Here is a 14,154-nt window from a genome sequence, read left to right on the forward strand (position 1 = left end):
AATACACAAAGGCAACGGCTGAGGTGAGGGTAGACTAAATTATTTGAAACTCTCATTTGGCCACGAATGTAGGATAAAATGCCATACTGTAAAGAAGGTCACTGGTGGGGGAGAAAGGAGATAAGGCAGTGGTGAGCCCCTCAGGAGGAAGCCTTAGATATTAAGATACCCAGCACTCAACAGTATAGAAAAGAAACACAATCCACCCTTCCTGAAAACTCTTTTTTCCAGAATAGAGAAAGAGCTGTGTATGTCACATTCTTTTTGCTGGAATTTTGCCTTTGTTTAACATGGGTCTCTAAGAATAGGGTACAAGTTTTACATTTGCTATAGTTGTTAGCTTTTTCCCGTATTTCCAGGATGTTTCTGTTTTCCAGGCGTGAGGGACTTCCTGATTGCTGTATTGCTTATGTTAACTGGACGTCAACACTAACATTATAGGTGCAGCTACACAATGACACCCACTGGCCAAGGACCACTGGTAGCCCCCAGAGCCAAAGTAAAGGCAAAAAGTCTTGCTTACACTTTCCTGTGAGCATGACCCTGAAGCCTCCTTGGCGTTAGCAGCCTTCAGAACTAGGCCAGAAACACTTCTCTATTTTAAACTCCCAGTGCAGGATATTTATCATAGCGTCTCTAGGGGGCTAATAAACCAAGTTCTGAACATGATGCCCAGTGTGACTGGTAATCAAAAGGAAATGAAACCAATTCTCAAACCACGTTTGCATCATAAAAGATACCAGTGACTTGGACCGAATAGTTGCAGCTCAGAGGTTAAGAATGTGCATTGCTCTTGCAAAGGACCTGAATTCAGGGTCCAGCACCTACATCAGGCACTCACAATGGCCTGGAATCCAGCTCCTGTGGCCAGATGCTCTTCTGGCATCTTTGGACACCTGTGCTCAAGTGCGAATACCCCCACAAAGATACACACAAATAGACATACTTTTAAAAAATGGTGATTATTTACTAAAAACTAATAATACTTTTTAGTGTACAGTAGACCCTGGCCAGAATGCTCTAGAATGTATGAAATTTGGCCTGCACATAAAAAGCAACTGTGTGTTATTTAATTCTTAAAATTAAACTGGAAACATTATCGAAACTATATATTGTTTTGAATCTGAATTTATAGTACTTTGTCACATATTCTCATGAATGAGGCTGTGAAGCATGAATGGCTACCCGATTGCTCAGAGGAGCTGCCTGTCAATCACTGTCCAGTCCTGTAGCATATTTGGAAAGACTTCTGATTTGGTTTCTATAGTTCAGATTAGTCATAAAGAAGCAGCAACAGGAAAGAGTCAGATTTCATACCTGTCTCTCTAGGCTTTCTTTGAGTCCTGCCGCGCCTGCCTCGAGTAGCCTTTCCTCCTACCTTACCTGCATTTCTTGGAGTTCCTGCAGACCCAGGGTCCCCTTAGCTCTTTCCAACAAACCCTCCCATCCTTTTCTCTTAGCCCATATTTATCCCTTTGTGTCAACTACTAACCAACAAATTTATCCTCTACCAGGAGCCTGCAGCCAACACACTTGCCTAAGATCACAATAGCCTCAATCAAACAATAAATAAATAAAAAGTAATATCCTGTGATAACTCTAATCAGGCAAATAAAAGACTTGAATAAGAAAAAATTAAAAACATTGAAGAAGACCCCAGAAGATGGAAAGATTGCCTATGTTCATATACCCATAGAATTAATATAGTCAAAATGGTCATCCTACCAAAAGCAACATACAGATTCAATGTAATCCCCAACATTAATATATAAAATTAATAAACACTAATAAATAAAATTCCATTATAATTTTCACAGATATTGAGAAAACAGTCTTCAACTTTGTATGGAAACACAAAAGACTCAGGAGAGCTAATATATCCTGAATAATAAAGGAACTCCTGGAGGTATCACCATTCCAGACTTCAAATTGTATGACAGAGCTATATTAATAAAAACAGGATAGTATTGGCATAAAAATAGACACAATAATCAACTGAATCAAGCTGAAGACCCAGAGATAAATCTACACACTTATGGACACCTGATTTTTAGCATAGAAGCCAAAAATACACTGGAGAAAAAAACAGGATTATCCACAAGGGGTGCTGTTCAAACTGGATGATTGGCATGTAGAAGAATGAAAATTGTTCCATCTCTATCACCCCCCCCCAGAAAAAATAATCAGCTCTAAATTGAGCAACAGATACCCAAAGTCTGATAGAAAAGAAAGTAAGAAGTAAGCTTGAACTTATTGGCACAGAAAGAACTTTCTGAGCAGGATACTGGCAGCACAGGATCTCAATACCACAGTCACTAACAATTAATAAATATGACCTCATAAAACTAAAAAATTTCTTTATGACAAAGGACAACATCTTTCCATCAAAGCAGAAGTCTACAGAATGGGAAAAGGTTGTTATCAATTATACATCTGATAGGAAGTTAGTATCTAGACCATATAAAGAGCTAAAATAAAAACTTGACCAAGTTTTTCAAGAAATAAATAACCCAGTTAAAAATGGGGCATAGAAGTAAGCTGAGTTTTTGTTTGTTTGTTTGTTTTATTTTGTTTTTTGTTTTGTTTTTCAAGACAGGGTCTCTCTGTGTAGCTTTGGAGTTCGTCCTGGCACTCACTCTCTCTCAGTCTGTAGACTAGGCTGGCCTCAAACTCATAGAGATCCACTGACCTTTGTCTACTGAGTGCTGGAATTAAAGGTGTGTGTCACAACCACCCGGCACAGAGAGTTCTTAAAAAATAAAAATCAACAGGCAAAGAAACACTTAATGAATTGTTCAACATCTTTAGCCATCTGGGAAATGCAAATTAAAACTCCTTTGAGATTTCATCTTAATCCAAGATCAAGATCAATAAAACAAATGGCCAAGATTAATAAAACAAATGGCAGCTCATACTGATGAGGATGTTGGATAAGGGGAACACTCATTTATTGCTAGTGAGAGTGCAAACTTGTACAGCCACTGGGGAAATCCATGTCATAGTTCCTCCAGAATCTGGAAATATATCTGCCTCAATACCCAGCTATACCATGTTCGGGCACATCCCGGAAGAACTCTGTGTCCTATTACAGAGGCATTAGCTTAACCAAGCTCATTGCTGACTTTTCCTAATAACCAAAAATCAGAAACAGCTTAGATGTCCATCAACTGATGAATGGATACTGAAAACATGGTGTGTTTGCAGAATGGAATACTATTCAGCTGTTAGGAAAACTGGTTACTGAAATTTTCACTTAAAAGGCTGGAACTAGGGCAAAAGTATTCTGAGTGAAGTAACCTAGGCCCCAAATGACAAATACTCTGTGTTTTCTCTTTTATGTATATGTTAGATTTTAAACGTTCATATATGTTAGCTTTCAAAATGTATGCTTTAATCCAAATAACCATAGAGATTAGGTTCCTAATATGGAACCAGAGGGGAGGAAAAGGATCTCCCAAGGAAGAGGAAATAAAATAAGCATAATGGAGAGACAAGCAGAACCTAGAATAGGAAGATTAAATAAGAAAGGGGATGGGGGTACAGGGTAAACAAAGGAATATGGGAAGGGACAACGAACACTAAAGGCCATTTAAAATATTATATGGAAACCTACTACTGTAGAAGCTTCCTAAAATGTTTCAGTCCTAGTGACTAACATTCATGGTACTAGAAGTGAAGAAAGGTACACTAATGTCACCCAGCTACAAACCGTGTGACCAGCAACAGTGACCTGGCTGTAAGATATACTGGTGCAATAGTGGCACAGAGGGGAGCAGGTGAAAAGATTGTAACAGCCAGAGGTGATGGGAGACTCCAAGCAAAAAGTGTCTTCCACGCCCAACAGGACCGATGCACATATGAACTTACGGCTACTGTGATGGCTACTGGCCCTGCACAGGTTCGGGTCAGAAGGGGTCCCAGCACTAAGACTTTAGGTAGACATAGGATCCAATGTTTAACCGGAAAGCTATCTTCAGTTGCTGTCTGCTGGTAAAGGGAAGGTCAGTTTTTTCCAATGGAGCCTCATTGGGTGTGTCAACCACTCTTTAGGGCAGGCCCAAGGCCAGGAGTCACTGGTCAGCATAAACAAACTTAATAATAAATATTTTGTAGACTTTTTAATGTTACTTTGTTGTTTTTTTTTGTCCTTTGCTAGTTTGGTTTGGTTTTCATTTTTGTGTGTAGGGCCTGTGTGTGTGCATGTGTGTGTGTGTGTGTGTGTGTGTGTGTGTGTGTGCGTGTGTATTTCTTGGTTTTGGTTTTGTTTCTCTGTTGTTGTTGTTGTTCGAGGGAAAACAAAAAACATAAAGATGGGTGAGTAGGGAGGCCAGAAGGATCTGAGGGGCTGGGGAAAACCATGATTAAAACATACTGTATGAAAAATTCTTTTTTCAATAAAATTAATTAATACTAATAAGTGAGTCAAACGGCACTAGATAAGTCATAAATAGAACCTGTAAGAAACTGAAAGCAAACACATAAATAATGAAGCATTACATTGCCAGGGAGCTAGGGGTTAGGTCTTAAAATGTCCTATTAATCTTTACTTCTACCATAAATATAAATTAAACAAAATATGGAAATCCAAGGAGAATGCTCAGTTCTGGTGAGTGTATGCAGGTATGTGGTATTCTGGTTCTCAGTTCTGGTGAGTGTATGCAGGTATGTGGTATTCTGGTTCTCAGTTCTGGTGAGTGTATGCAGGTATGTGGTATCCTGCTGTGTGCAGGCTGTTTTGGCAAGAACTGAAAACTGGCTGGAAGGAAGGAAAGATGAGACATAAACAGAAAGAGAGCACAGAGAATCTAGTCTTTCAAAACAACAGCTCTAGACTTTGTTTAAATGACTCTTTGACCTTAACAATTCTTTCAACTACTTATTGTAGTTATCATGATTTCAGATCAACCGTCTAAGTATAAACCAACGGCTGAACTTCTATAACTTATTAATGAGTTGGGATGCAAGCGGGAAGCTCCAATATGACTGTGGCCTGAATCTTTACCGAAACTGCAGAGTCTAGGGAAGACTGAGGGTTTATAATGAATGGTACTGTTCACAAGAATGAAGGAAGTGAGCAAAAGTCAAAGGAAACACGATTTCATAGCCTTAAAATTCAGCTGATTTAGCTGAGGAGGGAAACTCAGGTACAGTCCTTTCAGCAGTGGTGGAAAACAATCATGGGTACTGTAATGAAAGGTTGACACATCAGTGCGAGAACAAAGAGGGACTGAAGGATGCTTCTGTTGTAAGAGCATTTCCTGTTCCTCCAGAGGCCTAGAATTCAGTACCCAGTACCCACATGGCATGCCCAGCTCCAAGAGGTCTGACACCCTCTTTCTGGCCTCTGAGGACGCTCACACACACATGGAATTCACCACCCCCAGGCCTGAAATAGAAAATATATCTGAAGGGTTGGGCAGTGGTGGCGTATGCCTTTAATCCCAGCACTAGGAAGGCAGAGGCAAGCGGATCACTGTGAGTCCGAGGCCAGCCTGGTCTTCAAGAGCTAGCTCCAGGACAGGCGCCAAAGCTACAGAGAAACCCTGTCTCAAAAACCAAAACAAACAAACAAAAAACTCGATAAAGAATCACTAGTTACTTATCACTATCCATTTGAACAACATGAAAAGGTCTTCCGTTGGAGGAAAAAGAATAAAAAAAGGGTTCCTTCATTTTGAAAGAAAATTCAGAATATTGATATGACTTAAAATAAACTGTTCAATTACAGGTGCTTCATTTGTGTGGGTATTCTGCCTGTATGCCTGTCTTCGCACCATGTGCACCCTTGGTGCCTTCGGAGGCCAAAAGGCATCTTTTCAGATCCGCTGGAATTAGAGCTATAGACAAAAGTGCGAGCCCCATGTGTGTGCCGGAAATCAAACCTGGGTCCTTTGGAAAAGCAGCTAAGGCTGTTAAATAATGCTGTTTCAATACATTAATGAAACTCAACTCATTAAGATTTACTCCTCATAGCAATGTGCCAACCCTTTGACCTCTGCAGAGCCGCAGATACTTCAACGCCCTTCTCTGTCTGCTGCTTACCACACCTGCCAGGCTAGAACCACACGTTGTGGCTAGATTTCTAGTTAAAGGAGTTAGGATCTGCATTTGTGGGACTACAGTAAGTACAGATCTTGGTAGTAAAGTGTGTGAGAACATGAGTTAGCTAGGCTTCCTATCTTGTTTAATAAGTCTGTATTGCAGAAGGAGACTCAATGCATTTGGGTTTGTTGGTTGGTTTGTTTGTTTGTTTATTTGTTTGTTTTTTCCAAGTGGTTCTTTGAAAAAAAACATGAAAAAATTTCAGGCAGGTCATTAGGTGGAATCTCAAGTGTAATAATGAGTAAGTGATGATCCTGTGTGTGAGCACTCAGGACCCTTGGTACAAAAGGATTCTTCTTACAACATCATTGCACCTCTTAGTCACTTTTCTGAGACTACAAAATCAATAACAAAAATTTCACATGTCCCTCTAACATGCCATGAGAATTGTGCCTTATATCTTGTTTCAATAACTCTATATCATTCTGCTCTACATTTAACAGACCTGTAGCATCAAATATGTGGGAAAGGAGTCAATTGATTATAGCTCTCAATAGATTGGTCACTTACCTTTAAATTTTTATGACTCAAGGTATAGGTCCATGGTAGCATGCTTGTCTGATATTTGTAGGATCCTTGGTTTGATTTCCAGCACCAAAAACATTAATGAACCTAATATGAAAATCAACTGCAAATAGGCAACCTGATCTCTCTATAGTGCAGAACAATGTTCACAAAGAAGTCAGGGTGAAAGTATCTATTTTATCACATATTTGTAGCCAACACTCTCCGGGGTAGGACAGCTCAATAACCTTGTTATAGGGCATGGCTAGGCTCTGGCTTTTAAGAAATGATGCTTAAGCAAGCAGTGTGATAAAGGACTATTCAGACATAATGGTACCAGTGCTTCATGTTAGGTGCAGAAACACAGTCCTGAATAAATAGTGCTCCAGCAGCTACTTTTGTCAACACTGTTTATTACAAATCGCAGACGCTTGGGAAGTGTGTGCTATTTCTGCGTATTTATGCTCACTATTATCACGCAGTATTATCTCTTATGCACACTGTTTATGTGCACTTTATGAACACTGCTTATTACAAATCACAGCACACTTAGGAACTGTGCGCTATTCCTTTCTTGAAAATGAACCACAAGGGATCTGAAAACAAGGGGAAAAAGGTAAAATAGCTTGCCCAAGCTACTGGGCTTGTTTTAATCCGGGCACACTGAACCTCAAAATCTCCACCCCCACCCCTGATAAGCATCTATTCTACATTTCTATGCATTATAACTATTCTCAGAATCAGCAGTCCTCTCTTGACTTGTGGTAAGTAATTTCGCCTTTTTCATCGAGAGAGGTGATATGTCTGAGCCATTCTGTTTCATTGATTCTCTATCTAGGTCGCTTTTGTTGCTGTTCTTATTTTTTAATTACACTCTACCTTTTGTTTATATGTTTGTTTGTTTGTTTTTCAAGACAGGGTTTCTCCGTGTAGCCCTGGTTGTCCTGGGACTCAGCATGCTCTGTAGACCAGGCCAGATTCCAACTCACTGAGATCCGCCTGCCTCCTCAGTGCTGGAAGGAAAGGTGTGTACATGACTGCCTGGCTACACTCTTACTTTTAAATGAATAAAATCAATTATTTTCTTCTGTAACAAGGTAACTTTCTAGACCCTACTAAATCTAAGATGGGGGAAACATGATACAACCATTCTAATAAATACAAGAAAAAAATAAACAATATCCTGAAAATGGACATGGATCCCGTGTGAGGCTATCACAGGACACAAGGTAGGTAATAAAGTTCCCAGGAGCCTTTGCTTTCTGTGCCTCTGTACATATAACAGTCAATAAAATTTAGAAGGACTTTATTTTTTTTCTCTCTTCCTGTTGAGCATTAAGAAGCACAGGACACAAGATAGGTAATAAAGTTCCCAGGAGCCTTTGCTTTCTGTATTGCCGTATATATAGCAGTCAATAAAATTTAGAAGGACTTTATTTTTTTCTCTCTTCCTGTTGAGCATTAAGAAACAGTTGCTTTTATGATTAAATAGCATTTGCCAGATTGCAAAGGCTCTGTTGCTAACCTCAACATTTACTCTGCACGGTCTAAGGGCAACTTCTCATAATAGCAGGGCCAGGCTGGACAGGTTAGTGTGTTTACTGCCAACACGAGCAGTTCCTTCTCCTGAAGAGAAATCTGAAGTCCTTTAAAATGAGTTCATACACAAAGTGCTTTCACACTTAAAGGAGAGGAGATTGGGATAACATGAGACTTTTTTTTTAAAGCTATCTGTTTTTAGTGATTTAATATATGGTGCATTAAGAAAGTAAAATGCACACTCTCCAGTAAGCGTGTGGACACAAGGTCTACCCAGAGCACTTCTTCTCTGTTAGGAGCAGTATTTCCTCTTCCCTAATAAAAATTTTCTTTACCCACAGATTCTGTCAGCTGTGTGGAGAGTGTCTAGGCTGTCACCTTCCTGTCTGAGATTTGTCCTGACTTTTAATTTTAATTCTTTGACTGTCAGAGAACATGAACCTGATCCAGACCCCTAGACTGTAACACAGATAAGAGACTGTTTGGCAAGTACGTGTGAGTCTTCAGGCTTTGTTGGAAGGACTAGTATCATATACAGTTTTCTAATTAGTGTCTATTAAAAGCCTAATGTGTTGACATTGCCATCTTGCAATGTTTTCTTATAACATAACCAGAACACATACTTTTTCATAACTATACTGCAGTGCTTATACAACCAGATGGTGATTAGGTCAGTATCCTACATCGGAAGTTAGGTTTTGAATCATGGTTCTGCAATCTACTAAAATGAGTTACTCAACCTAAGCTACCTGATTTTTTTGCCTAACACCACTGCATCTGCCTCTCAGAGCACCTGGGGACAGGCTTTACAGGAGTTGACTTTGTTGAGGGGATTCATTCAGCCAATAACCTTTCAGATAGCAGATCATTAGAGCGTGGTCTGAGGCAATATAAGCACAGACAGGGAGCCAGGAAGCGGGCTCTCCCTTTTTATCTCTCCCTTGGTTGGTGGTCAGAGTTAGGTTCGCAGCCCCCAGCACCCACAGAGCAGAAGAGGAATGCAACGGCCTTCTTATTGTGAGTGTTCCCCAATAAACTTGCTATCTTCATGTGCTCGTGGACCTCCTCAACTATACCTACAGGCTTTGAGAAATGGTAACAGTTGACATCATTGTTATGATAATAATAAGAATAATGCTTGATGGTGGTTTAATTGATATTTTTTCTCTGACTTCCTCATGAATATGGTTACCAGATAAGTAAGTCAAGGCAGAAATTGTACCTATCTCCAAGGACTTTATCTTACCTGATCCATAAAGCTTGTTTAAAATTGTAGATTACTTCTGGGATTCCAGAAAGATCTCTGGAGCTAGTCAAGAGCTTACCTTAGAAGCACAGAGTCTAAGTTTTATCCTCAAGCATCCACCTTCAAATAAATTATTACAGTGCACATTTCTGATACCAGCACAGGTAGACAGAGACACAAGCAGAAACCTGGTGTCTAGTGGCTGGCCAAGCTAGTCTATTTGATGATTTCCAGCCAATGAGAGATACGCTGTCTCCGAAGGAAAATGAATGACAGGTGAAGAACGACCTTGAAAGTTGTCCTGTGGCCTCCACGTGCACACATACGCATGTACACTCGCACACATGTGCATATACAAATTTGCACACATACTGTCATACACCCCAATAATCCGGATATAACTAGATATATAGAGAGGTGCGATTTTTCTAAAACACCATTTCAAGCCAACTGGGTGCTATTCCTGCGGGTGTAGGATGTCTTCATGAACACAGCAAAAATTCTTTCAGTCACTAAGTATTGAGCTACTACCTAGCAGACCCTTGGCCACTTCACAAAAGCCAAATCATTCCATCCTCAGAGGTGCGCTGTGAAGTATATGGCATTATCACCATCTCACAGCTTAATAGACTGACACTCACAGAGATTCCAGCAGCTGCAAAGCGGCTAACTCTCCATGAGCTAGGTCTGCCTGGCTGCTCTGTGTAAACCACTCCGCTCTCCACATCTGTACACTCTCCTAGGACCATAAGGATCTCCCCTAGGCATAGCTGGTCGGAATCTACAGATTCTGCAGTTTATAAACCTAATCGTTATGAGTATGGTGTTCACCAATGCAGCCTAAAATACCAAGGATACAGTATTCCAGGATAAGAACTTTACATGCACACAATTTACTAAGATCTAGGCTGTTCTTAAACAAACAACCTATTTGTTAATTAAAATATGACTATTACAACCTTAAAATTCATGTAGTTTGTGTTTTGAGATATGTTAAAATAAATGATTAATATGATTTAAGTTTAATTTCTCCAGTTAACTACTGTGCTGGAAAACCCTGCTCAATAGAATTGACTTAAAACTCCATCCAGTAAGACAAAGTAGTTGTCTGCGTGTGTGTGTGTATGTTTATGTGTGTGAGAATGCATATGTGTGTATGAATGCATATATATGTGTGTGAATGTATATTGTGTGTATATGTGTGCATGTGTGTGGATGCATATGTGTGCATCTATGTGTGTGAATGCACATATGTGCGTGAATTGCAAGTATGTGTGGTGTTTTGTGTACAAATATCTGTGAAAGTACATATGTATGGTCTTCTGTGGAGGTCAGAGGTCAGTCTTATGTATTTCTCCACTGAGCTACACCTTACTAATTTTGAAGTGGAGTCTCTCATTGGCCTGGAGCTCAGCTAGTAAGCTAGGGTAAACAGTCAGGAGCACTAGGGACCCACCTTCATCTTCCTCTCAGCTCTGAGATTACCACATGTAGCTTTTTTTTTTTCTAACTTGGGTTCTGTGGATTAAATTTAGGCATTTATGTCTGGATGGTACTTTACTGGACTTAGCAATGTTCCCAGTCTCCATAGCTTTCATGTCCTAAATAGGAAGTGGGGGATGCTGGGATGTTGGCATTCAAACAGAAAAACAAGGAAACACTGCAATTAGTTATGGGAGAGCAAAGTCAAAGCTAGAACAAATAAACTGTAACACTAATTGAACATAATTAAGCAACTCCTCATGCTACAGCCAAGTTTGTAAAACAACTTGAGAAGGACCCAGCACTATGCCCCTGGGGGAGACTCCTTAGCAATTTGCTCTGGGAAGCTTTTCAGATTGCCCTCAGCATCATAGCCACAAAGATCTTTTCAGGGGCGCTGGGGCCCTCTTAGTTTGCTCTTGTGAAGGGAGACAATGCTTTCTAGCATAATTGGGAGTTGAAATATGCTACATGATATGCAGCGATGGAAGCCATGGGATAAAATGTCAGATTATGTCCACAGACAATAAACCTTGCTTATTTTTCTGCTGCATTCATAGCCTGTAGTCATTGATAAACACTGTTTTACCAATGCTGTCAACATTCTTCGTGGGTTCTGCTTGTCACTCTAGGTCACTGGAAACTCAGTACACAGACACGCCTCTTTACAAAGTGAAGTGGAAGACAAGACTGAGAAAACCACCAGACAGAACCCAAGGAACACATTTTGGCTTCTCCACCCTCTATGGCCCTAAATGAGCTGAACCCAGTCCTTGAAGATAAACATCTTCTGACTTGGTTGGGCCACAAGATAAGCTGGAAGGACGAGAGAAAGAGGAAGAGTGACAGTGTTGAGGGCCAGCCCTTTCTGTCCCCAGTCTAAGTTATTCTTGTCATGTGTACGGGAGAAAAGAGAACTGGAAGCGTCTACGTTTTTAGTCACCAATGAAGCAGAAATTAGATGATGTTCCACACCCTTACGGGATTCTGGAATTCTATATGAAAACCAGTATGCATCAATTAATCTAAAATACTTAAGTATTTTTTCCCAAGATCTTTGCTTTGGACACCTTTATGACTTCTTAGCCCTGTGAAAGAAGAAGTTGTCTAAGCCCTTCTTTAGGTGACACCAAATAAGCAACCTGCTTCCTATTTCAGTGGATGGAGCTACTCCACCCTCTTCCCAGCTTCTTCTTTAACTACTCATTAGACTAAAGATTTGCCTTCATCACTCAGTGTGAACGTACGTAGTCGTAGGGATCTTAACTCACGTCAGGGAAAGAAGAAGGTAACTGAGAGAAAACAGCAGCGCTGGATCAAACAAGGAAGAGGACTATGGTCTGCCAGGATTCTGCCCCTGGCTGAGAGGGTAGCTTAGTCTTGCTCTGTCAAACTCCAGCTTGCAGAGTACAAGGGAAATGTAGGAGTGAAGATAAGAATTTGTGAATTTCATGTTTAAATTTTCCGTTATCCAAATGCCCTCATTCTTGATAAGATCACTAATTGGTAGCTTTCTTATTCATGAAACTTCTTTTGCAAGGGCTGATAAAATACCTGACCCAACCCCACGCCTCTTGAGTCCTTGCAGGGACTGAAGGTACTAGTTGCCCTTTCCAAATTGGTAGGAAGCAGAGATTTCACACACAAACAAATTCTTCCATTGTATTGCTATTTTCTAACCTACAATGAGGTACGTGATTGAAGAGGTCTGGGAGAGGAAGCCACTGGCTATGGGATTGAAGAACGTTTGCCTACGCATAACTTACACACCTTATCACCCACCTCAAAGTATTAGACATGAAAAATGGTTACTTAGAAAAGGGGCGGGGAAACAGGTGGGTTCTCTTTGTACACAGCAGACCACAGCCCATACTCTACCTCCGCCAACCACCACAGCCGCGGGCTCACAGGTGCCGATGCAGTGCAGGAGGGAACTGAGGCGAATGTTGGAGTTGAGGAAGGCCACCACGCAGCCCAGCTTAGCCAGGCCAAACCACACGTGGATGAAGTCAGGCTCGTTGCTCATCAACAGAGCCACAACATCCCCCCTTTTCAGCGACGAGTGGTTCAGGAAGGCATGGGCGACTCTGTTGCTCCTCTTGTCTACGTCCTCGTAGGTGTAAACGTCTCCTTCATAAATGATGAAGGCTTTCTGGGGTTGCCTCCTGGCGTGGCTCAGGAACTTATCCAGCACGGTGACCAGCTCCCCTCTCACTTTGTATATCGTCATCTGAATTCCATAGCGCACCACCTTCAGCAGGAACCACAAGTCGTCCCAGAAGTACGGGAACAGAAGTTTCTGCCCCAAGTGCAGGAAGAGCAAACCAGCCCCAAACCCTGTGAGCCAAGGCAGAAGCATGACTGCCCTGGCCACCAGCTAACCCAATGGGTCCTATTAGTGTCTTTCTTTTCCAAAGGCTTCACCTCCTTTACCCTGGAGATCCCTGTCCTCAAAGCTCAGGGTTGGAGCTTGCAGTTCTGGCTTCGGCTTTCTGTGTGAATCCTGGAAAAGAAATCACCCGAAGGCTACAGGAAAGCTGCTGATAAGGCTTGGGACACTGGATCACCGCAGCGCCGTCGAGCAGAACACTGAGTCTTCTTTTTTTTTTTTTTTAAAAAAAAAAAAAAAAGCGACTGCACACACAGCGCTCGCTCTCTCTCTCTCTCTCTCTCTCTCTCTCTCTCTCTCTTTCTCTCTTTCTTCCCACCCCCCCCCCCCCCCCACACACACACACACACAGCCCAGTGTTACCAATCCTCGACTGCTGCAAGCGCGGGCTGGTTGCAGGAAACTCTGGGCTTCAAGCTGAGAAGGTCTTTGGCACCTCTTGGTCCTTGCAAGAACTAGGCTATGCTAGTATGTACCTCCGCAGGTAGATGCCCCCCTTTGATTGCCAGGATCTGGAGGCTGAACTGGAGCTGGAATTCTAGAGAAAAGCAGTGGTTTGTTCCGGGCTCCTGCCTGTGCTCCCACAGGGGCTCAGCCACGCCTCGCAGTCCCCAGACAGACGCTGCAGCCGGAGTCACTCTCCTCCAGTCACCCTAGCCCCGCCCAAGACAAGGCTCTCCCACCCCTCCCGCCCGCCCTACAAGTTTGGTCTGCTGGAAGGAGTTGCTGGCCACAGAAGCTAAAGATCTTCCCAGTGTCCTTGGAACTGGAAGAGTCACCCTCTGTGTCCTGCCTCCCCGAGCCCTCAGCCAGCATGGCAGTGATTTCCTGGACTCTCAGCCAGCGGTCCTGCTGAGCAAATGACCCGCCTCTTCCACGTAGGAGTGTGGTG

General features: G+C 41.8%; 1 protein-coding gene across 4 annotated transcripts in view; it reads right to left on the bottom strand.

The window, feature by feature from the left end:
- The window catches only part of Slc27a6 (solute carrier family 27 member 6), a 45,531-nt gene extending 31,599 nt beyond the window's left edge, over positions 1 to 13,932 (bottom strand). Inside the window, exons 1-2 of one of the 4 annotated variants that reach the window (XM_087896050.1) lie at positions 13,739 to 13,932; positions 12,752 to 13,376 (exon numbers count right to left, since the gene is read on the bottom strand). In XM_087896050.1, coding sequence (XP_087752176.1) covers positions 12,752 to 13,232 — 481 coding nt within the window. In that variant the 5' untranslated portion in view covers positions 13,233 to 13,376; positions 13,739 to 13,932. Of the gene's footprint in view, positions 1 to 12,751; positions 13,472 to 13,625 lie in introns of all 4 variants that reach the window. The other 3 variants (XM_087896049.1, XM_087896048.1, XM_087896047.1) reach the window with 3 other exon arrangements.
- Positions 13,933 to 14,154: the final 222 nt, after the last annotated feature.

Source organism: Myodes glareolus, chromosome 13 (assembly GCF_982192425.1).
Source record: "Myodes glareolus chromosome 13, mMyoGla1.1, whole genome shotgun sequence".
NCBI lineage: Eukaryota > Metazoa > Chordata > Mammalia > Rodentia > Cricetidae > Myodes > Myodes glareolus.